Below are 27,828 nucleotides of genomic sequence, written 5' to 3' on the forward strand. Positions count from 1 at the left end.
ATCAGATGTTGGCACTCGGAGACTGGTTGCCGGGCCAGGTGGTCCTCTCAGAAGATAAGACTGTGGGATTGACCATGTCATGCCCTTTGAAACATCAGCACGGCGGCCCAAAGGGTCAGGATCTCAGGGCCCTATTCAGAGGTCCTGAGATATTTCTGCTGGCTCACCAGACGAATCCCATTAGCTCCAGCCCAGGAGTATATATGTAAGAAATGGCTTGAACCAGGCACAGCAAGAGAGGAGGTCTAGCAGGGAAAAACCTAAGGACAAGCCAAGCCTGGATTTAATGCTTAGAGAATGAAGGTTTTATGCTTTTGTTGTTTTTAACTGAACATGGAAGTCCAGGAATAGGAGAGTTTGATGCTGGGATGTGTGAGCATGCATGAGAAAGAGCGAGCTTTGAGATCTACTGATGAGCTGCACCATATACAACTAGCTGTTCTTATACTAGGGGAATTCTTGTCTTTGTCTCCCTCTAAGGGCTAGTACAGATAAAGTATTTATGACTGCTGCTGCCTCCATTATTAGACCATGTCTTTTAACTGGCGCCAATAGAGGCTCATTCAGCTCTGAAGGTCTTGGGTTCAAATCTGTTTACTCCACTAGGGTCAGTTACACAGACTCATGCTACTTTGGGAGCAGGTTTGAGTGCTCAGCTCGTAGTGGGCTGATTTTCAAGTGTGTTGAACATCATGGCCCTAGTTTCCAACCGGTTCAGCACCTTTGAAAGCCAGGCCTTCGCAGCGTTCGCACTGTGAAACGGTTCTCAGGAGACTGAAGACTGGGATTTGTTAGGTCAGGAATAGACAACACACCAGACCATGAATGAAGGAGTCATACAATTAAAATTCTCCAATTCCAGTGATTGCAAGCCAGAAAACATATATATTTGTGAACAAAAGTTACATATAGTGAGAGTTCAGGAAACAGCAGGACACACCCATCCATCCAAAACCTTAGAAGCATGGAAATAAGTTAAGGGGAAAGCATGGGCAGTGTTTTAGCCGGCTAGCCACACAGCCCTGCCCCTTCAGACCGAGGCCCTGCGTCTACTGCCCCCCCCCCAACCGCCCCATCTACCAGAGCTCTGAGGCCCCCATCCCGTAGCCAGAGGAATCCCAGTTGAACTATCCCAGGCCACTGACTGGCACTAGCACTGGGTCACCTGCGAACCCCAGTGCTGGCCCCAGCTGCTTGCTGGCCTCTGACTGGAGCTGAGCCCCCACTGGCTTCGGGAGAGAGGAGCATGAGGTGGTGCCAGGACCTGGCCTATTATACTTGCTGCCCATGGGGGAAAAGATTTATGCATTCCTTTCCACCTTCCTATTGCTTATAATACTGTGGAGAACAAACTCCCGTGTTTCATTTCCATCTTCAACAGGTACCCAAAAGCAATACTTACCCCACTCTCATCCCACTCACATTCTGATGCCCAACATTGGGACCTGCTATGCTTTTATATCACTGATATCCACAGATCAGCATATCTGACTGTCACACATTCCATGTGCTGGGGCAGTTACTCTGCCTTAATACTGCTAAGGTTGTGTGTTAGAGGGCAAGCAATGAAGCTGGTCATGGAGTGTGCGTAGTGTATCGTTTTTGTGTATCTGTTGCCATCATAGCTAAAAAGTTACCAAACAAACACTCCTGATGCCAAAGTGATGCCTTAGGACTGAGTGTATGAGAAGCAGCAATATGATCAAAGGAGAGAGTCCCAGAGTGCGTTAGATTTCTTGTGACTACAATGGGGGCTGTGCTTGTGTGCAGTCAGCAAGGGAACAAACGTCTTCGGGTAGAGAGCACTGTGCACCATCTTCCAGATGAAATGAAACAGATGCCCTGCCTGCTCGTGGTTAAAGGCGTTAGGGTATTTTTGTAAGAGTAGGAGTTATTCTTTACTTCACCTAAAGAAGCTATAGTGTACTGTACCAATACATCGTGCTCTCACATATACACAATGCAAACAATTCCTTGTGCTTTCAAAGGAATGGTTACTTTGCAGTGGAGATTTAAGTAAATGACTTAACAGGTTTCAAAAAAAGAACTAGGTAAGTTCATGGAGGATAGGTCCATCAGAGGCAGGATGGGCAGGGATTGTGTCTGTTTGCCAGAAGCTGGGAAAGGGTGACAGAGGACGGATCACTTGATTGCCTGTTCTGTTCATTCCCTCAGGGGCACCAGGCATTGGCCACTGTCCAAAGACAGGATACTGAGCTAGCTGGACCTTTGGGCTGACCTGGTATAGCTGCTCTTATGTTCTTAAATTCACATTTTTTTATACTTCTCTTGTGATACAGAATGGCCAAAGACCATGAAAACAAAGAAGAGCATTAGCTGTAAACTAATTTTATTATTTATGAAAAATGGAATGTTTCATTAACAGAAACTTAAGTGGTGTTTGAACATGAACACATTTATTACAAAAAAACAAACAAATGAGTTCACATAGTTTTCTATTACAATATGGCAGCAGATTTTTAATTACATAAATTCAAGGTGACCCTGGGTAATAGAATTCACCACTGTAGCCATCTTACATTCAGAGAAGGTTAAAAATTTCAGTAGCGGTGCGTGAAGCGGGGATCACTGGGTCTGTTTGCTCTGTCCTGGTTTGCAAATGCTCCTGGCACTCCACTAGCCTGCACTATCTGGCTCTGGGTTCCACTTTGCATGAAGCCTCCACGCCTAGGAACAAAGTCAAACTTTTTAAAATGTCAGGTTTCAGAGTAGCAGCCGTGTTAGTCTGTATTCGCAAAAAGAAAAGGAGTACTTGCGGCACCTTAGAGACTAACAAATTTATTAGAGCATAAGCTTTCGTGAGCTACAGCTCACTTCATCGGATGCATTTGGTGGAAAACTTTTTCCACCAAATGCATCCAATGAAGTGAGCTGTAGCTCACGAAAGCTTATGCTCTAATAAATTTGTTAATCTCTAAGGTGCCGCAAGTACTCCTTTTCTTTTTTTAAAATGTGTGTTTTAATCTTCATTGCAAATATGTAACATTGCTGTGATTTTGTAGTATTTACATTTTTTTAATCATTTTTATTCTTGAAATAAAATGCACCAGATAAAATCATGGAAACATTACTCAACTGATTCAATTACAACATGCAGAGGGAAAGAAAGGAAAGGAAAAGGACCAAAAATCTTTGACTAAGCTTCTTACCCGGATACTGCTCCTCGATTCATCACATGGGCTGGTGCGGACTGAGCAGGGATGCCTCTATCAGCACCTACAATAACGGGGAAAGCGTTTAAATAAAAATAAAGCATTTTTAAAAAGCCACACCTTATTCCCTGAATTTTGCTTGCTTGGTAATGCTTTTAAAGCTCAGTATAAGTTTTAACTGCCACTAAAAGTTCAACAGCAGTAATGCCTAGAAAAACCACAATCACACTGTTAAGCAGCAAGTATACCTTGCCATCTCTCATGATCCCGTCCCATCACTCCATCTGCACTGCCCTGCCATGAACGATCTTGATGCCCCTCTAACTTTCGACCATGATCTCCCCAGTCACGTCCATCTCTTAAAAAACAAAAACAAAACAAAAAAAAATGAAAGAAAATCTTCTAGGTGTGTCCATCATCACTTTGATAGCTAATGGTGAAGCCAAATACAATACCCCATACGTAAACTAAATAAAATCATTTACCAAGCTATATCTATGTAAATCCTACATTTACAGTGGATACAATCAAATTAGGAAGATTGTTCAACAAGTTTCTAACACAGAAAACAATTTTCTTAATTGACCTACAGACAATCAGTTAATATCACAACGTACTGCAACACTCAATACTTAACATGGAGCTACTAGTGGAGTAATATCACTTCAGGCAAGTGTAGGTGTATATTTAATATTCAGAACAATAATGCAAAGTCTAGATGTTTAAAAAAAAACATCTGGGATTTCAGATTAGTCCCATCTCAGGTTTTCCACCAAGATTCTAGCTTGCTTTCTATTAATACATACAATCTCAAATCCAGACCAACAGCCCTAAATTAGCCCCTTTTCAGAGTATTTCTGGAGTGTGAGTGAAAGAACTCGATCTTATCCCAAGAAGAGGAAGCCCTTACAAGAGAACCATGATTCCACTGGCAGAGCAGCTCTTTACTCACTAGAGAGCTCCCTCTCTTGATGCACAGGGGAGCTACCTGTAAATTCACTGCACACCCAGGAGAGAACAGACCCTCGATGAAACTATCTGGAGAGAGGATTTACACTTGTAAAACTGATTCCCACTATGACCCTTCAGAGAGTTCACTGACATTTCGAAGAGCATGAGCACTGGTGAATGACTGTCCTCATTTACACATACTAACCGGGACTGTGGAGGTATCGTTCTCCCTTCGCTCATTCTTCTGTCAGACCCATAGCCAGCCCAACTGTCCCGTGAGTCCCGCGAGTGACGTTCTGGTCCTCCATGGCGCTCATCTGGGTAATGCTGAAAACGAAAGACATAGGAATGCTGTAATCTAACTCTCAAATTGGAAAACGCTGGTCAACAGAATTTAGCCAGTGCCACAACCTATCAAGTCACTAGATCATTTTTGACAGCAAGATTCCATACAGCCCCTCTCTGACCATCTACTTGTGTGAGCTCCTGGAGCAATATTTTCTCCTTTAAATAACTTTCAAAACTTTTCATTGGTTCCCTTACTACTCTAAGGCTCATTCTGTGTATTAATTAATATTTTGGTGGAATGCAATTTTACTTCAATCCTTTTAACAATTTGTCTTTGCTTCAGTTCTTTCTCCCGGGTTCAAATAACTTTACATGAACCATTCTCATTTCAACTCTTCCACTTTGGTAAAGTGTCAACAAAATTCTTAGATTTCCAAAGTGCCAGTCCAGCCCCTATCTCAATGTTTTTAAAAAGGTGATATTTGTTGCACAGTTACATTTGCCCCTCTGTATTATGGCACCTTTGCATTTTCTATAGACCATTTTGCTATATTGAAGACAATGGGTTCTTTGCTGTTCATGGATAGAGTGCCAGAACAACTACCTTACATGTTACATTTACTGATAATGCATCTTACACCAATAACCGTAACACACTTTCTTTTCATCACCTAGTCCCAAAAAGAGAATCCATATGGTAACTTCAATCATTTAGATGTGTTTTTTTCCTAATCTATGACAACTACTGTAGTTAGCAACTGATTTATGCATTGCATATTCAGTGTGGGAAATCAGTTGTTTAATAAACAGCTGTTGTGTTTCATGGCAGTGGCGGCTGCATTTAAGAGCCCTGTGCACCCAGGGATCCTTCCAAATGAAAGGCACTATCTAAATGCACATTTTTATGAAGCAAGAATTTCCACTTAACCCACCTGCCCATCTCGATCTGCCACTGCCCTTGAAACTTCTCTCCTGGGGTGAAAAAAAGAGAGCAACTCAGTAACAATGGCTATATCTTCCAGTTAAATTATACTGGGGTTTTGAAGAAGTAATCTACGTTGAATGCTGGTATTTGTTATATTGTAAAATATGGAAATGGGAATACTTATTTTATTAGAAATATAGTTTTAGGATTAGAGAAACTGGTTTACTAAAACCAAACACATACCAGGGCACTAAAATTATATGTGCCAGTGCAACACAAGTGGCAGTATCACTGAAATGTGACAAAGCACCTGAGGCAATAGCTCTGAATCAGATCTGACAGGAAGGAAGGGTTGGGACCAAGAAAGGGTACACAATAAACATCACAACACGAAGAGCTGGAGAAATAATCAAAGTGGTACAGAAGTAACATACACAAACTTGCAAATAGCAGATACACATATAGCCATAAGAACACACAAGTTCTAATACTTACTTTTTTTGCACTATTTTACAAGCAAATAGTAAACCTGATATGACACTAAAGATTTTCTTTTCTTAATTTCAGCTAATACAGGAGGAAAAAAAAAAAACCACATTACTAACCTATCCACAGAATGATCTTGGTATCTGCCACGATCCCTGTGATCAAAATCATGGAAGCGATCTTGACGGGTAAAATCAGAATGGTATCTATCATCCATCGCCATTCGCTTTGCCTCCGGCCAGTAGGAGTCATCTCGCCTGTAAGAAAGTGCACATTTAATACAATGTGAAGCAATAATTTTTCCATCTTGCTCTTTCTAAACCAAGTCTCACTTAAAGCAACCTGTGACAAGCTGAACATTTAATAGTTATATTTTTGATATGATAATTAAAATCCCTGAAGTGCCAAACTGACTTCTCATTTCAATTTCAGAAAAGTTAATTGCATCCATACTGCACACACCTTAACCTCAGCATATGTTGAAATGAGAGTAGAAAGACTATTTAATCCTTCTGAAATTTGTATTTTATGATTCAAGTCCACAATTTCTACAACCCCTTGTGCAACTTCCCTTGAGTCTAGTTTCTGTAGGAGTCATAATTGAGTGCTGTCACATAGTATTATGTACATCGCAGCACAGCTTCCAATTGGCTATTTTTTATTTCTGCAGTAAAACTGGTTACTGTAGGTGACTGAGTAAGGCAAAAAGGATAGGTGACTGAGGGCAAAATTCACCCCGGTGTAACCCCCCCAGGAGCACTTCACCAGAAGTGAACCAGGGTTGAATTTGTCCCCAAATGACTAGGTTTCAGGTATATCAAAAAAATAGGTATGAATCAGCTTTCAGAACACATTAAATTCAGGCAACTCACTCTGATATTCCTCTATCAGCCTGCAGCCCTCCCAGACAGACAGAGACAGACAGACAGACACACTGCAAAGGTGAACTGATATCTAGCAGACAAGACACATTTGAGAGCACTATCATCATTTGTAAAGCTGTGTGCAGCTGGACTGTCAAATATCAATATTGTTCAGGATACCTGGTTAAGAATTAATTTGGAATTATCATACACTACTGTATTGACTCATGCTTTAAAATCTTAAGAGTTCAAGACAAGAGCAATATAATTTAAACTCACTGGGCACTCAGCTAGCTATGTGAACTGAAATTTATTGTGAATAATCGCCCCAGAGACAAACAGAGGGAGTCAAGGTGAAAAACTGGCAAGGCACAAGTGATTAAAATGCTTCTTGCCTTATATGTAAATCAAGATTTCAAGGACCACACAGTAATCATCAAATTAGCCCAATACCATGATTTTTCCTACATGTGAGAGGCAGTAGCGGGGACTCAGCTGCTCGTGTGTGGTGGGGCAGGGAGGGTCTGGCAGCAAGAAGGGCCAGTACTGACAATGCACAACAATTAGGAGCCCCAGCTCAGCCTGTCACACTGCTCCCCCAGCAGGTCCGGGGGAGATACCACAGCACAGGCTGGCAAGGAGCTCAGAATGGGATCATCCACTTGGAGCATGGGTGGGAGGGGATCCTGCCCTGGCAGATGGGAGTGGAATGGGGGATGGATCCCAGTCTCACCCTGATCCAGGGCTCCTCACACACTTTCAGCTCCTTGCCAACCAGAGCTGCGGTATCTCCCCCAGGCCTGTGGGGGGCCACTATGGGATGGGGCTCCTGATTGCCATGCATTAACATTGCCCCTCTCTCCCCACCCGCCATGACGCATCAGCAGACAGCCTGGGCCAGAGGTGGGCATGAAGAAAGCCAGGCCCCAAACCCTATTAGGCCAGGCTGGATAGAGCCATCAGCTGAGACACACCTACCCCAACTACCACCCATCCTACTCCCCAGGATCCAACTGACCTATTACCTCCCAACCTAGGATTGGAATCAGTCTGTAAACCCCCTGGAGTAGCTGCAGCCTTAGCAGGGAAATGGAAACAGGGAAGCCTGCTTCTGCCTCCCTGCTGCTGGAAAAATTGCAGCACTTCAGGGGGAATTTGGCAGCCATGCATATCCACTGAAATTCAAATACTTACCCGTGAGACTACTATGAATTTATTTTTTTAAAAAAACAATTTCTTTAGGTCCTTACCTAGAAAAGAGCATCTTTAATGCCAATGAGGAAGATACTCCCACCATTCTACAGGTCAAGGTGGAGGTAGATAAAAGGCTGCTTCAAAGAGCAGGGAGAGAAAAGGGTTCCTTCTCCTTAAGAATCATAGGTGTAACCTTAATTCCTGTAGCTGCACTTAACACCCCATGGTAATGGATGTCTCAGAGAAGTATGAAATACATCATTTGCTGTGGCTGTTTGACTGCATTGTTTTGTAATCTATTTTGGATGTGCATTTACTTCTTTTTGAGTTTATTAATACACATCTGTGTGTTTTGCTGATTTTGCTTATTTAAAAATATCAAATTAACTAGAATAAAACAAACCGAGCTACAAACAGTGGTGGCGCTCAGAAGTTTAGCATCTGTTCCAAGAAGAGTGCTTACTAATTGCATAAAAAAAATCTCAGAGTACAGCCTTAAACTTCCTGCTATAAACACAATCTACAATTTGGAATTTCACTGCAGTCACTTACCTTGCATCAGTGTCATAAGGTCTCCTAATTGCTGATCGCCGTTCTTGCTCATAGCGCAGTTGTTCTTGCTGACGACGCAGCTCTTCTCTTTCTCGCTGTATGCGATCTTGTTCCTTCCTCCTTTCTTGCTCGATGTGCATCCTCTCTCTCTCCAGCCTCTCCCTCTCCAAACGCTCTCTGTCAAGCCGCTGCCTTTGAAATTCAAGCCGGTCGCGCTCTCTCTGAAGCCTCTGTCTTTCGTCCCGTTCATGAATGGCTTGAATACGCTGTTCTCGCTCTCGTCGTTCTCGTTCTCTGAAAAGGGGAAGTAGAAATTTGTTGGTTTTAAAGGGTAAATTACACCTTCAAGTGATATATTTTTTGAAGGCTTCCTAGATCTTCTCCCACACAACCCAGCTGACTGTTATTTTCTACTAAACAGACATCACAGTCACTTAAAATAGTTTTTAAAAAAGCAACAATATACAGACACAATGAGACAAGAGGCAAGAATTTAGTAGTGATAACACCCCTTCCTTAGGGAGCAGTTTTGAAAATGCTTTCTCGTAAGGTGAAGAGTTCTATGTCCCTCTTTACATTCTTCTGGAAGAAAAGGTAGCAGGCATGCAACTCCCCAATAGAAGGGAGAGAATAATTTTACTCTCCCTTCAGGGTGAAAGTTCAATACAAGCAAAGTTAAAACAAAGGTATTTTAGCAAAGCTAAATGCAAAATTTGAAAATACCTAAGTGTTACTGAACAACAAGAAAAGATACTGCTTCTGTTCAAAAGATTTACTGCAGAATCCATTAAAGCTCATGGAATAAATAGCACTAGAAAAATATAAACCCAGACCAATGGACAAAGATACAGGAGACTAAACTTTGAAGTTGAATACAACAATGCATGAGGTGACAGCTCCAATACTAAACTGTCATTTTCATAACAGACTGTCAACAGAACAGTATCATCGCAGAATAATGATCTCTTGCTACTACATAAATGCAGACATTTTCAAAGCAGGGTAAATGATCCTGTAACATGTTCTATGACAATTCGTCCCTTGCATAGCAATAAGGGTAAAAAGTTATATAAAAACATTCCAGTTTTGCCCCGTTAGCAAGGAAGGAATACATTTAATTTCTATTACACCAAATGATTCATGTTGGTGCATTAGGGACAGTTCACTGCATTCTGAATATTGAATATACAATATAGTATCCACTACGCCTAAGTAAATTTGTTAAACTGTATACTAAACCACTATGAATCACAAACCCATAAAAAGTCATCGTTTCTGCAGACAATCTGCGATCAGAACAAGGAGCCAAATCTTAATGGTTTGAATTACTAGTTCAATCAGGTTGAATCATATTTTACTCCTGGGGGAAGTCTGTGACATTGCGCATGTGCAGAAATATGCTCCCTGCAGATTCTCTTTGCTTCCCGCAGAAAAATGGTTTCTGTGGGGAAGCAAAGAGAAGCTGCACCAGTGCTCACTCACCCTTCCCTGGCAGCACAGGCGCATCTGTTCAGGCAGATCAACCCCCAGAAACCTCCCCTGGCTGCAGGAAGCTCTGCACGGGGGTGGGGGATGGGTATCTGGATGCAGGAGGTGAGGCTTGGTGGGGTGGGGGTTCCGGGTGCCGGGGGTTGGATATATTAGGAATGGGTGGACAGGGAGAGCAGCTCCCCATGCAATGACCCCTTCCCCCACGTCCTGGCCCAAATGCTGCTCAGCCACAGGGGGAGGGATCACTGTATGGGGAGCTTAGTGGGGGGTCCAGGTACTGGGGGGGGATCTAGATGCAAAGGAGTTTGCTGGGAGGTTCTGGGTCCAGGGGGAATAGGACTCTGCAGGGGAGCCCAGGTGAAGGTGGTTATGGGTCAGCGTGGGGGTGTTCAGGAGGGGCTCAGTGGAGGATCTGGGTGCTGGGGGAGTCGGGCTTGGTGGGGTGGGAGGACAGGGTGCAGCTGGTTGGAGCTCAGTGGGGTGGGAGTCTGGGCGTGGGAGCTCCCGATGCTCAGGGTAGTGATGACACTAAGCTCACCGGCGTCTCTCCGTTTCTCTGATTTCTCGTTCTCTCTGCCTCTGTCGCTCACGCTCTCGCTGTTCTTTGATTTTATCAAATGATAAAATATCTTGTTTCTCCTTGCTCTCTGACTTGCGATCCTGGCTCTTAGTATTCTGCATTTAATCAAAGTAATATATGAACCAGAATAAAAGTGTTTGGATTACATTTCCAGAGACCAGATAAGATAAATGCCCACAAACATGACCATTATCCCCCCTTCCTTACCAGAGGGACAAATAATTGCAGGCACTTGCAAGTGAACTAGAAGGAAGAGAGTTTTAGGCAGCACCAATAATTTGGCTACAATTTTTGGGGAGTGAGTCTGCTAGCTGGTTTTGTCTCTGGGGCAACACAAACCATACCATTTTAAAGGTGTAGTGACACCCACTGCTCCTGACTCTACACATCTGGGGCAGCGTGATGTCTTAATGGCGTTGTTCCATTAAATATGTGCAATTCTGCCTATAATAGCAGTGAAGAAAGCTGTAACATAGACAGGGCATAATCATTTACCAATATAGTGTCATATGACTAGCCGAATCCCCTTATTTAAAAGAACCACCACAGTTTTCAAAATGCAAGTCAAATACTCTGCAGAGCTACAGGGAAAGTTGGTTTAAATCTATTTTCAGAGATAAGTTTTCTACTGAAATTGTACTTACTCTCTCTTTTGATGTGGTAGAGGTTTTCACACTAATAACTGGTTCTCCTTTGGATTTATCCATTATTACTGTTCTTTCGATTCCTCGACTTCCTAAATGAACCAAAAAAAACAAAGATTGTGTAATGAATATAACAAACTGTAGCAAGAACAATGTTTTATATCTTAGATTTTTTTTAAAATAAATATTACAATCACAGAACTATGTTCATTTTTTTTTTTTTTTTGAAGTGAGAGGCTGGAGGTTAAATTTTTTTAACCTGAATATGAGATTTATATAAAAGAAAATGAAGTATTAGTAAAATTAGGGCTTCAAAATGCTTGCCTTTGTTAACTTTGGGAAACAAGAAAAATAATGGGAGATTACAGTAAGACTTCTGCTGTTATTTGAAGAGGACAAAAAAATTCAAAATAGTGAATTTAAGTCCACTTTTGCACCTTAAAATGCAGTTTTTTTCCCACACAATGTATGACACAAAACTAAGTTTTGCATTCAAAAGACAGACCATGAACTGCATCAGATTCTATACATATCAGCAAAACTTGAGACTAAATTTATTCCTGCTTATAACTAGAGGCAAGAGAGATTCACAGAGAAAAAGATACAAAAATCATACATTTTTATTCTTTCCACAAATTTTTCAGTTTCATAAATCTAAACCCATTATGCCCTAAATCAAATAGCTGCTGCTCTGTTAAGAGTCTGACAGAGAAGCAGCATAATGCTGTATGAATTAGCTTCAACCATTCTTCTTAACGGAGTGTTAAACTTGCTGAAATACCATTTGTTGCTGAATATAATAAATATTCTAAATTGTAATAATTTAAGTAGAATAATAAAGACTTCTTTAAATTAGCTGTGTCTTCATAATTAAAATGTATTTTATACTACATGTGAGGTTTTTTTACAATATAAAAACACACTTTGTTCAGAATAGAAAAATCCTTTGGGAGGGAGGAAAAAAACAACTAAAAGCATTTATCTACAATGTATTCAAATTTCAAGTATTTTGAAGGACACTAAATTGCCACAAATATTTAGATTAGAGGTCTAAATTCCAAAGAGTCAACAGTTCTCAAACGGTTCCCCATTTGTACTCTTTTTTAAAACATAGGTTATTGAATATTATGAAAACTTCTCCAGCACAGAGGAAGAATTCTCCATGTTTTATCACTTTCCCCACAGATTTCACTGGATATGGCATGACAATCTAATCTAATTTATCTATATGTATGTCTGGAAACTCTTTTTTTTGTCACTTAGTTGTCATACAAGCCATGTTTGTAATATAGTTCTCTATTTAGAAAACAGTTTACATTACCTGATTTGCTAGTCCTAGAGCGATTGGAAGATGTAGTTTTCTGTTCATCTTTCTCTTTTCCTTCTTTTTCATCTCTCTCTGTTTTCTTAGTATCATCTTTTTTATCTGTCTTCTCGTCCTTTTTAATACTGACAGACCTATAAATAAACTGAGCTTTAATAGTACAGTACATAGGAACACAGTTATCTACACAATTCCTCTTCTTTTGGATTTCTACAGGAGCCACAAAAAACATTCAAAAACTGAAATTTCGTAAACTCTTCCAATTTGCCAAATCCTGAATGCAACATATAGTTGCACACATTTTCCTTAATTTAGTTGACTGAATAAGAAAGCTAGAAAGATCCAAAGAAATTAGAAAGAACAGTAGGTGATCCTTTTGAAAATTAACAGTTTTCCAAATTGTTAATTCCATCCATAATGAATCTTCACATATAGCTCACTGTTTGTCATTTAAAAACAGACATCCATACAGAGTGAACTAAAGTAGGATAAAAGCTTTAGAAAATATGTTCTGCCGTAAAAAACTGCTCAAATAAAACTCAAATCAGTAATCAGGACTTTGGCAAGTAAATTAAATATAGAGTGTAGCATCTAAGGGCATGTCTTCACTAGCAACATTGGTGGTAAAAAAAACCCACCTCCACGAGGGGAACAGCTCCCAGCACTGGTGCACTGTCTACACTGGCACTTTACAGTGCTGAAACTTGCAGCACTCAGGGTTTTTTTTTTCCCCCCACACCCGAGCGAGAATGCTGCAGCGCTGTAAACTGCCAGTGTAGACAAACCTTAAGAATACTGTGAAATGGAATGCCCTTCAAATAAGCAGTACAGGCTACCATGCCCCAGGGAAAATAAATATTAGCAGACATCTCATGACCCATTCTAGCAGCCCTTTCAGAAATTGGGATTAGTCTTTCAATGAAGCTGCCTAAGTAATAGGAACATTTGAAAATTTAGGATGCTGACTCCGTCCCATTAAGATTACAGGAAGACCCCTTAATACCTCATTTATGAGGACAACATATATGAAATAATTATGATGACCATGGCGTCTATGCTGGTTTACATAAAAATGAACTGGATCAGGAGATACCAATATAGGGCGGGCCCAAAACAATATGACCAGGTCCCAAGCTACAAATAACTGGACTAAGCTAATATGGAAGGAAAAGCCACACTATGCAGTGCTTTACTGCCATTGAGGATTCTTGGTCACCTTATTTGTCTCACACATTCAGTGTACTAGCATCCCAGAAGACACTACTTCTCTCTTTCTAGTATCCTTGAAAAGCATGAATAATTCCGAAAGGAAACAATCATTGTGATATGGAACATATCAGCTCCAGATGTTAGTTACTGCAAGTAGTACTGAACTGTCACATTCCAGGAGTACAGGATTTATCAAGGCTGGTCAGGCCTAAGAAAGGGAACGATCACTATATGGATCAGGAGGCTGACATGACGACCCCGAAGGCCTAAGATACTGAAGTAAAGTTTGCACCACTTTAAAATAGAAAGCAGATCTAGGATTTAGAAACAGAAGTATGAATTACAATCTAAGTAAGGCCAAGTGTACACTAGAAACTTCTGCTAATATAGTGTCAATTAGTGGTGTGATTTTTATGCTATTTCTATACTGGCAAAAGCCCTAGTGCAGACATAGTTGTACCAGCAAGAGGGCCTTTGCAAGTTTAGCTTCTTTCATTTGAGGAACTGGTATAAGCTACACTGGCAAAAGCGTATTTCTGATAAAAGCTGCATCTACACTAGGAGGATTTGACACTCTAGTTACACCAGCAAACCTTTTCCAATGTAGATTAGACATGAGAGACCTTTTCTGACTCTAAAGAGGTATCAGACTTGGATTTTGTAAGACCAACTTGATGCACACAAATTAAAAGTTAACTGTATCGCTAAGAGTGAATTGTATAACTAAGTCAGAAATGTGTGCACCAGGGTAACAAGACAGCTTTGAGGCCGTAAAAGCAAGTGGAGAGTACTGAACTGAATCAGGTACACAAGTTAGCATAAAGGGGAATCTATGAACTTTCAAAGAAAGAAAGTAACTACAGGTTATATAGCCTCTTGATATTTCCATTTCATGGCCTCTCAAGGTCACAAATACAGGATCCGTGAAGCAAGATGTGCAGTGCAATAAAAATGCTTATTCTTCCTTGATATCAATCAATACTTCAGGTGCAGCATGAAACAACAAAACATGTTTGGGTACTTTCTAAACAGTAATATCAATAAAACTTAATTCTGTTCAACTATTATTTGTCTTTCACAGTTACATTTCACACAGTTTCTTTTTAAACCAACTTTACTTTTCAGACTTGGAATCTGTAGAATGGTGCCTGTCTCTCTCCTTCCTTGCTTCACTTTCTTTTTTGTCTGAAGGTTTTTTCCCGGCTGGTTCATTTTTTGCCTGGAATAGTATTTGCCAAAATATAATCAATTAAAAGTCTGAGGTCATTAATGCATGCATTCTTATATTTCCATTATGATATCCATCTTAGAAAACCACCACTTACTTTTTCTACAGAGATCATTTTCCCATGCAACTCTGTTCTGTGGAGGTGACCAATACATTTGGTAGCTTCCTCAGATGTTGACATTGTAACAAAACCGTAACAGCGAGCCCCAGGACTGCGAGCATTAGTCACCACTTTTGCACCAACCACCTTTAAGAAATGGTATTTTTTATTATTGTTTTTGCAACATCTTCAACCACAGTTTCAGACTAAGACTCACAGACTTTAAGGTCAGAAGGGACCATCATGGTCATCTAGTCTGACCTCCTGCACATTGCAGGCCACAGAACCTCACCCACCCACTGGCTGAGTTACTTAAGTCCTCAAAATCATGATTTAAAGTCTTCAAGTTACAGAGAATCCACCATTACTACTTCATTGATACAAAGTACTTGGTATAGAGAATAAAATGCCAGCTATGCCACATGTACCAGGAACGTTGGTTTTGCACCATTCCATTGGAACACCATTTTCATTATTTATAATTTGTATTATCGTAACGTCTAGAAGCCACATGCATGGGCCAGGACCCCAAATGTGCCAGGCGCTGTACAAACAGAACAAAAAGACAATCCCTGCCCCGAAGAACTTACAGCACTTCAAAGAAACCACCTGATTTCATTTGACAAGATTTTGATACTGGCATCAAGGTTACATTTTGGAACAGAGGTGTACCCAATCTGGCCATGAGTATTCTAAAAATGTTGTGCTGAGAAGCACCTATCGAAGTGAAGTATAAATACTAATAGTATTTCCCTACATGTCAATGGCAGTGCCAACATTATTAGAAAGACCAGAGTTTAAAATTCTAGAGCAGATTCTACTACTGCTGAAATAAGCAATCTTATGCTGGAACTTCCATCCTGACAGTATCAAAATAAATACCAAAAACTTAGACAGTGCTACTATAGTAGTATGCACAAAAACACTAATTCAGTTTATGCAGTGTGATATAACAACTGCAAAATGAACATCCTCTCTGCGGCACTGAGCAATATCAGTGCACTGCCTTATTAACATCACCATCAGTCTGACATGGTTAATATACTTCACTTAAATGATATAAAAAACGAGAGGAATAAATCTCCACATGAGCATAACCAATTCCTTTATTTAATCCCGTAACACAATGTACCATTTACATATTTTTCAAAATACATTTGCAGTAGTACGATTTTCGCTGGAACATTTATAAGCATGTTCAACAACACAAAGATGACCTTTTCTGAAGAGAAAAATGAGACAAGGAATGATTGAGTCAGAAAAACCTCACTGACTTCAGGTTGGGTCTAAACTGAAGTTAGGTCAACCAATCATGTCACTCAGGGGTGTAAAAAAATTCGTACCTCTGAGTAATATACTTAAGGAAATTTAAGTCCCAGCATACATCCATGGAAGAATTCTTCCATTGACCTAGCTACTGCATCTCAAGAAAGTGGATTAACTACAGCAACTGGAGAATTCCTCCTGTTGGTGTAGTAAGTGTCTACACTAGAGCACTACAGCAGTGCAGCTGCAGTGTTTAAGTGTAGACATAGCCTCAGACTGCCTCTCACGTAGCAGTGGATCCAAGAAGTCCACCAGATGACCTTTCAGAGCATCCCAGTTAAATTTTTTTTCTATAAATGGGAAAAGCCATTTGAGGAGTGGAGGCAGAAGTGGCTACCAGCTGTTCCAGATTCCACTTCCTTGCTGACACCAAAAAGCTCCAGGAGGAACCATGCTGTCACTGACCTGGTTTCTCATAGTAGCAACTATGGAAGGGTCAACCCTAAGTCAATACTGTGTGAGAGAGCATTAGATTCCAGTGTGATAACCAGGCAGCGAAGAAGTGACTATGATGGGGAAGGTGCCAGATCCCTGGCTCTGCCACTCCTGTATTCGAACAGGCATGCCACCTCTCATGGACACCCTCTGCAGAGGGGTCAATCTGGGCAACCATTGCATTACTTTACCGGATATTTCTTGAAGAAATGGTATTGATAGAGAACTGTACTCTCGGGGGAGATTTTCAAAGGCATAAAAGGCAGCCAAGAGCCCAGCTCCCTTTGCTTCTGACTTTGAAAATCTGACCCTCAATAATTGACAATTCTATGTTCTATTAGCTTAGCCTGTTCAGCCATACTGCCAGTTCACTCCCATTTTCCTCTTAAGGTTTTACACAAGTAGGCAGAAGACAAAATGTATTTCAACATGATGCTCATTATTACGTAAACAACAAGATTTTAAGTCACCATTTAATTTTAATAAGTTGTTTAAGTAAAAAAATTGCATTTACTTTAAAAGCACTATATAAAACACACATACCTTTCCATATTTGCTGAAAAGATTCTTCAAGTCTGTTGCTCTGGTAGAGGAGGAAAGTCCACTAACCCACAAATTTCTACCAGAACTGCTACTTGTACGACCTAATTCAAAAATAAATCACTACTGTATCAGAAAAATGTCACAGTGAAAAACAACTGTCCTAGAAACTCCATTTCCTTCAGCCAGACCATTTTGATCTTAAAAATGTTAAGCACTTTTAAATACATGACGTTTAACTTTTGCAGTTTCAAAACACTCTTTTTTTGACATAACTATTAGTATGACATGGTAATGTCAAGGCCCCTAACCTTTGTTTGCCAGAAGCTGGGAATGGGTAACAGAGGATGATTCACTTGATTGCCTGTTCTGTTCATTCCCTCTGGGACACCTGGCATTGACCACTGTCGGAAGACAGGATACTGGGCTAGATGGACCTTTGGTCTGACCCAGTATGGCTGTTCTTATGACATGCAGAATAATGAAAGTATAAGAAATTTTCATCTACTGAAAGCCTGATTCTCCAGGACAGTGGAGAATACTACTGGAGACTTGAATGCTTTTGAAGAGTGCCACAAAAGTTATAAATCTAATCATGAAGTATTAGATAAAATTTCTGCAAACCTTGCCTTTGTTTTAACCAATAAGCAGGAAGTTTTTATATAGAATGACATTAAATCAAAATGGATAGTACCATGAAACATACCACCTTATGTTAGTAACTTTAAATGGAATCAATGTTTGCCATACACTAAAAGCTAACCTCAATTACTATAGAGCTTAAGGATTCATTGCAATGACAATCTCGATTAGAAATGATCAGAACCTACAACAGAAGTAGGAAGCAACTTTTTACAGCCAAGATTATATTTTCAAAGATGCACCCCAGTCCTACAAACACACCTGCACTTAATTTTACTACTGCGAGTAGTCCCATTGACTTCAATAGGATTGCACTGTAGTGAAATTAAGCATATGGCTAAGTGTTTGCAGAATCAAGCTAAAAAATGCAATTGGAATATGTCGTCAATTACTCCCTTGGATCTTTGATGGATGTGAAAGAATAAGATTTAGGATTTTAACATTCTTCCAAATCAGTCTCAATTTTACAACGTACCTTTCTCATCTTTTGAGACCGTCTTTGTGTCTGCATCCTCAACAGAGCTAAAGACAAAAAACAGTGTTATTCAACCCAGAAAAAGTGAAAATAACTCTTAATTATGTGTGCTAGAATTCAATACCTACCAGAAAATTAGTTGTGAAATAAAAGACACCTTTGCAAACTTTTTCAAATCTGATATGTGGGAAGTCAGATGTTTAAACAGACAATTAATTCTGTTTGCCAGAAGATAAAAATTAGGAAGAATTTAAGAAAACAACCTTTGAAGGTTGAGGAAAGGAAGGAAATCAAACCATCAGTTAAAAATTGCACAAGAAGAAATAAAAGATTCTTTAGGAATAGACTACAATTTCATCAGTCTTGCTTGCCAATTGAAGGAAACAGCTTATTTGCATCACTTAATGACCAATGAAAAAGATAGCATCTGGTCTAAAACTGAGAAAAAACAAACCTCTTTTTCTGATCACCGTCCTCATTGGTAGAGGACTCTTTAGTAGCAGTTGATTCTTCAGAATTAGCTTTGTCTTCTGTTTTCTTGGCATCTTCTTTACTATCTTTGGTTTCAAGACCTGCATCTTTATCCGCTGTTTCCCCACTAGAGGCTTCCAGACCTTCTGATGGTTTGCTACTCTGATCACTTATTACTAAAGATTCAGAGTCCATTTTCTCTTCATCTATTGTCTGTTCACTTGTCTCCCCTTTTGCTACAACTAAATGCTTTGCTTCCTTCCTTGAAAGATCTTGTGCTGACTTGCTGTCCAAATCTAAAGCATCTTCCTCCGACTGACTGGCAGCAAGAGCGTCCTCTTCCTCTGCTAGCTTTTTGCCTGCCACGGCGTTACTTGCTTCTTGTGCATATGGCTGCTCCACTTCGGATATTTCTTCTTTAAGTGGTTCAGATTTACAAGTTTCCCCCAAAATCTCGAGTATTTTCTCATTTTCTACGGATTTAACAGGAATAGAATGGCACAAGATTTAATCACCAGGGAAATAAAGCAATCACAAATGTGGAACTGGCATGGCTGCCACACTAACACCAAGAGAAGTTCTAAGCTACACAGAGATTGGAAAACCCTAATGTACACAATATTAAAAGTTCTAAACTGTCTGCAATCTAACAAACTATTATATTAAAGCCTGAAAGCTACATGGAAGAAAAATGCCCAATAAACTTAAACACAAAACCTTCTGTCTCATCCTTGACAGTCTTCTTCAAGTTGAGTTCTAGTTCTTCCTAAGTTAGCTTCCAAAGTCCAAGATGCTTAACTGACTGCATCAATTCTTTGACAGTTCAATTCCCAAATTCCTGTGAAATTCTTTTAGCAGAACAGTCCAATATGAAAACCGGAACATCTTCTGATGGTGCACGAGTATGTTTGCAGTCCAGAAAAGTGAACAGTATCTGTATGAAATTTCCATGAAGAAACTCTGTCTTCCTTCTTCTGAAATCCAGGCACTTTTTAATTTTAGTTCCCTACTATAGTATTACACTACCTGTACTTCTCCACTCAAAATTACAGAGTTAATGTACTGTGTGATATCACAAGATCTGTTTTACATGCAGAACCTTTTTAAGGCTTAGGTTAATTACCATGCTTACTTAAAGAGGTTTTAAAGCAACCATTTCATCACACTGAATGTATTTCTCAAACAACAGAGATGACACTGTCACAGATCTGGTGATATGACTGGGTTTCCAATCTCTATGATCCTTGAATGATCTGGGCTGTGCACCATTAGAATAATGCACACTATAGTAATGCAGTTAAATAAAACAAATAAGTGTACAAGAGGAATCGGTGCAAGAGCAAAACCATTTCAAAGCCTAGCTTTTTATTTTCTTTCCCCCCCAAAACAGTACCTGGCTCCAACGGGAGTTCTTCAATTTCCTGTAGGAAAAAAATATATATAATTAGAAAACACTATCCTATGTAAAGATGCTGAGCTTGTCTAAAATTATTTAGAAAAGAGAACACTGTGAAAAATTACTGTAAGTTTTATTATCTCTTATAAACCTTGAAAAGGTTAGATTTTAAAACAACTTCCTTAAACCAATCATTTTTAGAGTAAGATTTTTAAGGTAAATACCTTATAATTTCTACTTATGAAATATAAATATTAAAAAAATCAAAGACTACTTGGAATCACTAAGGGTATTTCTACACTACCCGGATTGTCAGGCAGCGATCGATCCAGCGGGGGTCGAACTATCACATCTAGTCTAGACACGATAAATCGACCACCGTTGACTCGCCGCGAGAGGTGCAGGCGGAGTCAATGGGGGAGTGGCAGCAGTCGACTCACCACAGTGAAGACACCACGGTAAGTTGATCTAAGTACGTCGACTTCAGCTACGTTATTCATGTAGCCCAAGTTGCGTAACTTAGATCGATCCCCCCCCACCCTCCGTGTAGGCCAGGGCTAAGTGTTTTTGTGGGTATTCAAAACATATTACAGTACTAAGGCCATGTCCATCATATAAAAGATGGAAAAAATCACAACAGTGCTATTAAGTCAGCTGAAGTATATACTGTACTGTTCACTCTAGTGCCTTTAATATACAGGCAAACAAATCAGCAGACAACAGTTTTATAAATACATTTTCCCAACGCTATGTAACTACTACAAATTTGATTTGCCGAAGTGCAAGTCACCTACAGCTTTTGTTGAAGTCAATGGGAGCTGTGGATCCTCCAGACGTCTGAAAACCAGGCCCTATGTTTCAGTTAATTTATATCACACCCAGTCATGGTAACAATGAACATTGTAAACATGAGTGTATACAAAAGTCTGATGGTATATGAAATATAGCCAAGTATATGACAGTTATATTTTGACAGTAAATTATTTTGGAACAAAGTTAAAAAGAGGCCCAATTCTTCCAATCACCAGACAAATTCAACATAGGGAAAGGTATATAATTTTGTTACTATGCATAATATGATAACTTTGAATTTGTTTCTGTGATTCACTATTTTCGGAATATAAGAATTAGGTATTTGTATTTTTCCCTCCAGAAACTAAGCTCTTTATACAGCATGTGTCATTATTGAAATTAAATTTAAAATTAAAAAAGAATTTACCTTCACTACAGTTAAATCAGATGAAGAAACATCTAAACTGTTTCCAACTTCCTCACTTTCTGCCTAAAAGAATAAATAGGAAAAATATGTCACTGTTTACAGAAGATTCATCACATCTTTATTGATAATGAAACCTGAATGAAAAATTGTGAGGTTGGCAAAATATTTTATCTAATTTTTTTCAGATAACTGCTATTAAGCAATTATATGCTAGCATTCAACAGAGCAACAAAGAAGGTGAAAAATGGTTATGGATGACTGCATTAAAAAAAAAAAAAGAAAACAAAAGAAAGACAGGCAGGCAATGGCTCTCTCTTTGTCTCCAGGCTCTGCATGCCTACTTTAAAAGTCTGAGCTTTTTTAAAAAATAAAAACTTTCAATGTTAACAGAAAATTCTATATGGCATTTTTATTTGCCTTTCAATCACAGCCACAAAACAAAGCAAGAAAGTCAACTTCTAAACAACAAGTTGATCTATTTAAATAGCGCTTAGAAAATCTCAGACTTCATTAGTTTTACCTTAAAAATATAATCAAATCTGAATTATTTAACTACTTTCTTAGTTATTCCTGCTGTTTCTAAAGTGAACCAAAAGCAGCAATCTGGATCCCCATAACCCAGGCTGGAGACAATGCATGTCAGAGATAACATCTATACTCCCTATCTGAGGCTGGGCAATAATAATTATCTTTTGTTGCCCCACTGTATGTTTCAAGTGAGTTTTAACTTGTAGATTCATGAGAAAGATCATCATCAACCATTAACGGACAAAGCTGGAATGGCAGTCTATTACCAGACGATAAGCACAGAAAGCCAGCATGAAAACATTCCAGAAGTCAGAATGGAAGCCCCAAAGCTAACAAGAAATTTGAAATAAACTGAATCAGTCCAGAAGCAACATACTGTACAATTATGAAGTCTATCAACTAAAACATTTGGATCCCTCACTTCCCTCCAGAACAAAGGAAAACAAAAGAAAATGGGAATGTAAACTGAAGACAAAATAGAGAATTCTAAGATTTAATAAAAATGATGCTTTCTAGACTACTAGTACTGTGGGTAGCAATATGATGCATGCAAATAAAACCTAAATATGTTTTAAAATCAAAAATACTATTTCCACAAACAGAAAAAAAAAATCAATGGCCATAAAAATTTAGATCCCCAAATTATTTTTGCTATTGTTTAGATAATGGTGCACTAATTAATTTGAAAAAAAAAATCTGATTTCACACATGTAAGAGATCCATACCATCACTACTGGTATTTCTCTTGATTCTTCTTTAATTTCTGAAAACTGTGGAGATGCCTCCAAGTTACCTACAGCATATTCTGTAGGCTGATCTGGAAGTTCTTTCATTTCTGCATCAGCATTTTCTTTACTATCAGACAGTGAGTCAAGAATATTATCAGCACTGTAATCCTCTCCGCAATCTACAGCACTGCCATTATCTATTTCAGCTTCATCTAACACACTAATATCCATCATGTCAATATCCTGCAAGTTATCCAAACTTGCTTCAATATCCTCCTGTAAAAAGAAAAAAAGTATATATAATAGTCATTGTGACTTGAATGTAGCACTATTATTTTTCACTTCAAATGTGGTTCACATACCTGCCCATCCCCAGAATCCTCCTCCAGTCCATTATCTTCAACTCCCTCTTCTTCTAGTCTACGCCCTAGTAACATTATGATTATTAGAATGATGAATTCATACATTGCTAATTTTCAGATGTTTCTTCCTAGAATAGGTATTAAATCCATTTTCTTGCAGAAAAGTAACATACTTTGCCTTATTTTCAACAGTCCTATAACTCTGAGCATCACATTTCTTTCTGTAAGTTACAATAAAAGTTCTGAATGTTAAACAAAATTGTAACGTAAATTGTAAAAGACTAAGCTAGAGGTATCTTTAGGCTGACTATGCATAACTGTAGTTCTTAAGTATTTCAAAGACCATTAATTTTCTCTTTTCAAAAGCTTATTATAATGATCTGTCTAAAAGTCTTACTACATCAGGAATTCATTCAGCAGCTTGATCCATAAGTAACATCCATAAGTAACACTCATTACTGAAACAACACACTTCAGTTCTAGCACAGATCAATAGGGAACACATGAAAACAGACAATTTCTCACACATTTACAAGTATATTTTCCTCAAAGAATACAAGCACAGTAGAACAAGAAAGGGAGAGTGGTTTTAGAAATATCCCTTCTACAATGAGAAATAAAGCTTAAACATTTTCATTCTATTAACATGCTGACATGTTGCAATCATGTTTTAGGTATTTTCTGGGAAGGGAAAAATTACCCAAAATAATTTACAAGTGAATTAGATCCACCCAACGTTAAGAGTGACCATCAACATTGGTCTGAGCCAGGCATAGTATTGTTAGGTGAGCATTTGTGCATCACCAACAACTCCTCCACATCTAACGCACTTCAAAGTTTTTAACTATTTTATATTAGGCATTTAAATCGAAGTTAGAAGTTTTTTAAAATCCCTGTTGTACAGAAATCTAGTACTAAAACAGATTCTATCTTTAGTTTGTTATTTATGCAGCAGTAACACCCTCACCATTTCAGAAGTAGAGAAATTTATTTCATACACAGCATAAAATGACTCCAGACCATTAGAAATCTAATGGCTTGTTTTTGTTCAAGTGAAACCTAGTATTCTGCAATTATAAATACTATCTGAAGGAAGCTTTGCAGGTAAATAGGAAATTAAAGGTAACCCTGACAGCCCTTTAACTATAGCAATGCAAATGCATCACTGTTACAAACTCTAGAGATTTTAAAACTATAAGGAACTCTCAACCTGGGATATGAAACTTTAACTTGAAGTACTAAATTCATGTCTTCACATGTAGCACACCTATTAAATGACTTTCCCTTCTGCCTTGCAAACCAGTATATACTGAATTAAGTTTCATCTGGAATCAATTTATTTATATTTAAAAGGGTGCTTGAGTCTTCAATATGCTATTCTTTGAAAAAGCTTTAGAAACTCCCTTTGCGATTTCACCTTTCATCACACAAACAGCTATTCTATATTTGTTATGTAGCTAGTTGCCATCTCCATATATCAAAAGGAAAGTGAAAAATACTTGAAAAGCATATATTAACTTCCTGTTCCAGACTAACTTAGGGGAATTTATCTATATTGATTAAATTTATCACATTTAATTTTAACATTTTGGTTACAAGCTGAAATAAATTAACACCCTAACCTTTCACCTCTAGAGGCTCTTTCTCAAATTCTGAGTTTGGTCATAAGTGTAAATTAATTTGGTTATTTCCCCCTGTTCCTCATTTGTCCACAACCTGACAGGGTTAGCAAACTCACCACAAAATGGCTCAATGTCAAATTAGCTTCCTGCAAAGACACATCATGATAAATATTGACTACGTTGGCAGTAGAAGTCAATCCTTTCTAAGCTGGTCTTTCAGGAAATTTTGATTAGCAATCAACAAACTTTGTTTGGGAGTATTCCCAGTTATGCACGGCCATGTGATTAATATTTAACAAAATGTGCAATTCACTAATGAGGGACTTGGTATGGTACTGAAACTCACATAAGTAGGGAAGAAGAAGAGTACTTGTGGCACCTTAGAGACTAACAAAGAGGGTCAGTAACACAAGAGGTTGATGGTAAGATTGAGCTGCACTGGCCTAAATCATACATTTTATATTACAGCGCTCCTGTTCGTGCTATATCTGACTCAACCAAATACTATTAATCACAAATTCTGAAGTTCTATAAATTCACTCTCACTGCCAAAATTAAGACACTTTTCAGAGCGAGAGCAGGGAAAGAAAAGAAAAAAAAAGGGAAGCTAGATTCTGCTTTGTAAGTGGAAGATCCAAAAAAAAAAAAAATCCTCTCTCGACTCCCTTGTACCTTTGCTGCTTCTCTTTGGTGTTTTCTTGATGGTTATCTCTGACACCATTGGAATTTCATCAGGATTTCCCCCTTCATCCTCAATAGCCTATTGGAAAAAAAAAATAAAGCCATTCTTTATTTACAGAGCACTCTTGGCCTTGGGCACTAAACACACCACAGAGAAAAATGCTGTCAATAGAACCTTTTTCAGAGCAGCAGCCGTGTTAGTCTGTATTCGCAAAAAGAAAAGGAGGACTTGTGGCACCTTAGAGACTAACAAATTTATTAGAGCATCAGCTTTGGTGAGCTACAGCCCACTTCAGGATGAAGTGAGGTGTAGCTCACGAAAACTTATGCTCTAATAGAACCTTGTAAGCATTACAAGTAGGACCAAATGAAAGTGAAATATCAAAAATTCCCAGGGAACTGGTGAAAGAGCAACATGTGTGGGGTGCTTTCTATAATGCACCCCATCCCCTTTCCATTGCGCCACCTCCCCAGTGATCAGATGAATGATAGTGTCTCCCTTTCAAGGGAGTGGAGAATGGCAGCCATGGTCAGTAGTAGCATGACCAGACAGCAAGTGTGAAAAACAGGGACAGAGAATGGAATACTTGTGGCACCTTAGAGACTAACAAATTTATTAGATGCATCCGATGAAGTGAGCTGTAGCTCACGAAAGCTTATGCTCTAATAAATTTGTTAGTCTCTAAGGTGCCACAAGTCCTCCTTTTCTTTTTGCGAATACAGACTAACACGGCTGCTACTCTGAAACCAGGGACAGAGAATGTGCGGGTAATAGATCCCTATATAAGAAAAAGCCCCAAATATCAGGACATCTGGTCCCCCTTGTCAGGGGCGCCACAACATTTCCCACTACAGCACAGCCACTTGTGGCGCACCCTGCTCCCACCGTCCAGCCTCGAGTTGCTTAAGGTCCGCCCTGCGCGCTGCACTCACCTTCTCTGACCGGAGCACGGGACCCGAGGCCCAAGCCTGCAGGTGCCATGTGCACGAAAGTGGGGGGCGGGGGAAAGGCTCCTGCGTATGGTTACTAGAGGGGCCCGTGCGGGGCTCCCCCAAAGTCAAGGGACGGGGCTCGAGACCACAACGGCCCAGGGCGGAGGGGGGGGGGGCACGTGGCCTGCACCGAACGCTCCACGGCGCTGCAGGAACAGCTTGCGCCGGGCCCGGCGGAGTCACGTGACGCCGCTCGCCCTCCACTTGGCGCCATTTTCTCAGCAGCGTCTCCCCAGCCCCAAGCCCGGGAAAGCCTCAGCGCCCCTCCCCCCGCGGTCCCCCTGCCTCACCTTCCGGAGCCGCTCCATCAGGACGCTCTTGTTGCCGCCGCTGTCCAGGTTGCGGCGCTTGAGCTCGGCCCTCAGGTCGATGACCCGCAGCTCGCTCAGCCGCCGGGTCTCGGGCTCCGAGCCGGGGGGAGCCGCCCCGCCCAGGGGCGCGGACTCCCCCAGCCCGGCCGCTGACTGACTCTCCGCCATGACGCCGCTGCTCCGGTTCTCACACGCGCGGGACGGGGCAGGGTAAAGCAGCAAGAGCCGCGATCCTAGCACAAAATGGTGGCAACGAAGCCGAGAGAGACACGCACAGGGGCTGCGGCGCAGGCGCACTGAGGCGAGACTATAGGGCGCGAGGGCTGCGCGCAAGCGCCATAGCCTTGACTGCGTGCAACGGCTCTGAACCTGGCGCATGCGCTTGAGGCGCCTCAGGGCCGCAGTCACCCGCATGCGCAGTCAGGAGACACGGTTACGGCGTGTGTGTGCTACGACAGCGAGCAGCCCTTCTTTCTGGAAACTAGTGCGCCTGCGCATACCCCTTCCCCCCCCTTACTGCGCCTGCGCGCCACGCCCTCTCCTCCCCCCCCCCCCGGGGCGTTTCGGCCTCGCCACCATTTTGTGCTGGCGATCGCGGCTCTCGCTGCTTTACCCTGCCGAGTCCCGCGCGCGTGAGAACCGGAGCAGCGGCGTCATGGCGGAGGGTCAGTCAGCGGCCGGGCTGGGGGAGTCCGCGCCCCTGGGCGGGGCGGCTCCCCCCGGCTCGGAGCCCGAGACCCGGCGGCTGAGCGAGCTGCGGGTCATCGACCTGAGGGCCGAGCTCAAGCGCCGCAACCTGGACAGCGGCGGTAACAAGAGCGTCCTGATGGAGCGGCTCCGGAAGGTGCGGGGCGAAGCTGGGGTGGGGGAGGGGCGAACGGGAACACTCCGCCTGGCTCCTTTGTCCCCGGGCTGAGGCTCCTTGGACGCATGCGCGTCTCGGGCCCGGCGGAGTCCTCTCCCCGGGCGGGAAAATGGCGCTAAGCAGAGCCCGGCGCGAGCTGTTCAGCTCCTCCCCGCGGAGCTGGGGCCTCTGGGGCGCGGCCACCCAGGTCCCTCGCTCCGCGCCTAGGACCACTGACTGCCCCCCA

The 27,828-nt window shown here is 40.8% G+C and overlaps 2 protein-coding genes across 9 annotated transcripts in view; one reads left to right on the plus strand and one right to left on the minus strand.

The window, feature by feature from the left end:
• Nucleotides 1–2,333: 2,333 nt before the first annotated feature.
• LOC119848296 (scaffold attachment factor B2-like) lies at nt 2,334–27,151 on the minus strand. Of its 5 annotated transcripts, none has more exons than XR_006277029.1 (21): nt 26,717–27,052; nt 25,425–25,512; nt 23,131–23,195; nt 22,766–23,044; nt 21,513–21,575; nt 20,291–20,318; nt 18,881–19,370; nt 18,427–18,473; nt 17,313–17,413; nt 15,006–15,155; nt 14,799–14,899; nt 12,469–12,605; nt 11,148–11,239; nt 10,462–10,598; nt 8,433–8,726; nt 5,943–6,080; nt 5,345–5,384; nt 4,330–4,451; nt 3,422–3,531; nt 2,974–3,237; nt 2,334–2,716 (listed from the first exon to the last, which is right to left on the minus strand). XR_006277029.1 is itself a non-coding variant. In XM_038383933.2 (21 exons), exons 1-21 carry the CDS (start codon nt 26,903–26,905, stop codon nt 2,562–2,564), a joined length of 2,793 nt encoding a protein of 930 aa, XP_038239861.2. In that variant the 5' UTR covers nt 26,906–27,057; the 3' UTR covers nt 2,334–2,561. The 5 variants fall into 5 exon arrangements, 3 of the variants coding, with proteins under 3 accessions (XP_038239861.2, XP_038239860.2, XP_038239862.1); XM_038383933.2 differs by having other exon boundaries at nt 2,334–2,688; nt 3,171–3,237; nt 22,838–23,044; nt 26,717–27,057; XM_038383932.2 differs by having other exon boundaries at nt 2,334–2,688; nt 3,171–3,237.
• The window catches only part of LOC119848298 (scaffold attachment factor B1-like), a 32,480-nt gene continuing 31,765 nt past the window's right edge, over nt 27,114–27,828 (plus strand). For all 4 annotated transcript variants that reach the window (XM_038383936.1, XM_038383937.2, XM_043502719.1 and 1 more), the window contains exon 1: nt 27,114–27,581. In XM_038383936.1, the coding sequence (XP_038239864.1) occupies nt 27,114–27,581 (468 nt within the window). The remainder of the gene's footprint in view (nt 27,582–27,828) is intronic.

The sequence above is a fragment of the Dermochelys coriacea genome, chromosome 25 (assembly GCF_009764565.3).
Source record: "Dermochelys coriacea isolate rDerCor1 chromosome 25, rDerCor1.pri.v4, whole genome shotgun sequence".
NCBI classification, from domain to species: domain Eukaryota; kingdom Metazoa; phylum Chordata; order Testudines; family Dermochelyidae; genus Dermochelys; species Dermochelys coriacea.

What these genes read in the sequence shown, in the direction of transcription:
- LOC119848296 (XM_038383932.2), bottom strand. Translation starts at nt 26,905, where the DNA reads ATGGCGGAGAGTCAGTCAGCGGCCGGGCTGGGGGAGTCCGCGCCCCTG. An exon ending in GGTCTCAAAAGATGAGAAAG is followed by an intron (nt 17,414 to 18,426) that starts GTACGTTGTAAA and finishes TTTTTGAATTAG; the next exon opens with GTCGTACAAGTAGCAGTTCT. An exon ending in ACAGATTCCAAGTCTGAAAA is followed by an intron (nt 12,606 to 14,798) that starts GTAAAGTTGGTT and finishes GTTTATTTATAG; the next exon opens with GTCTGTCAGTATTAAAAAGG.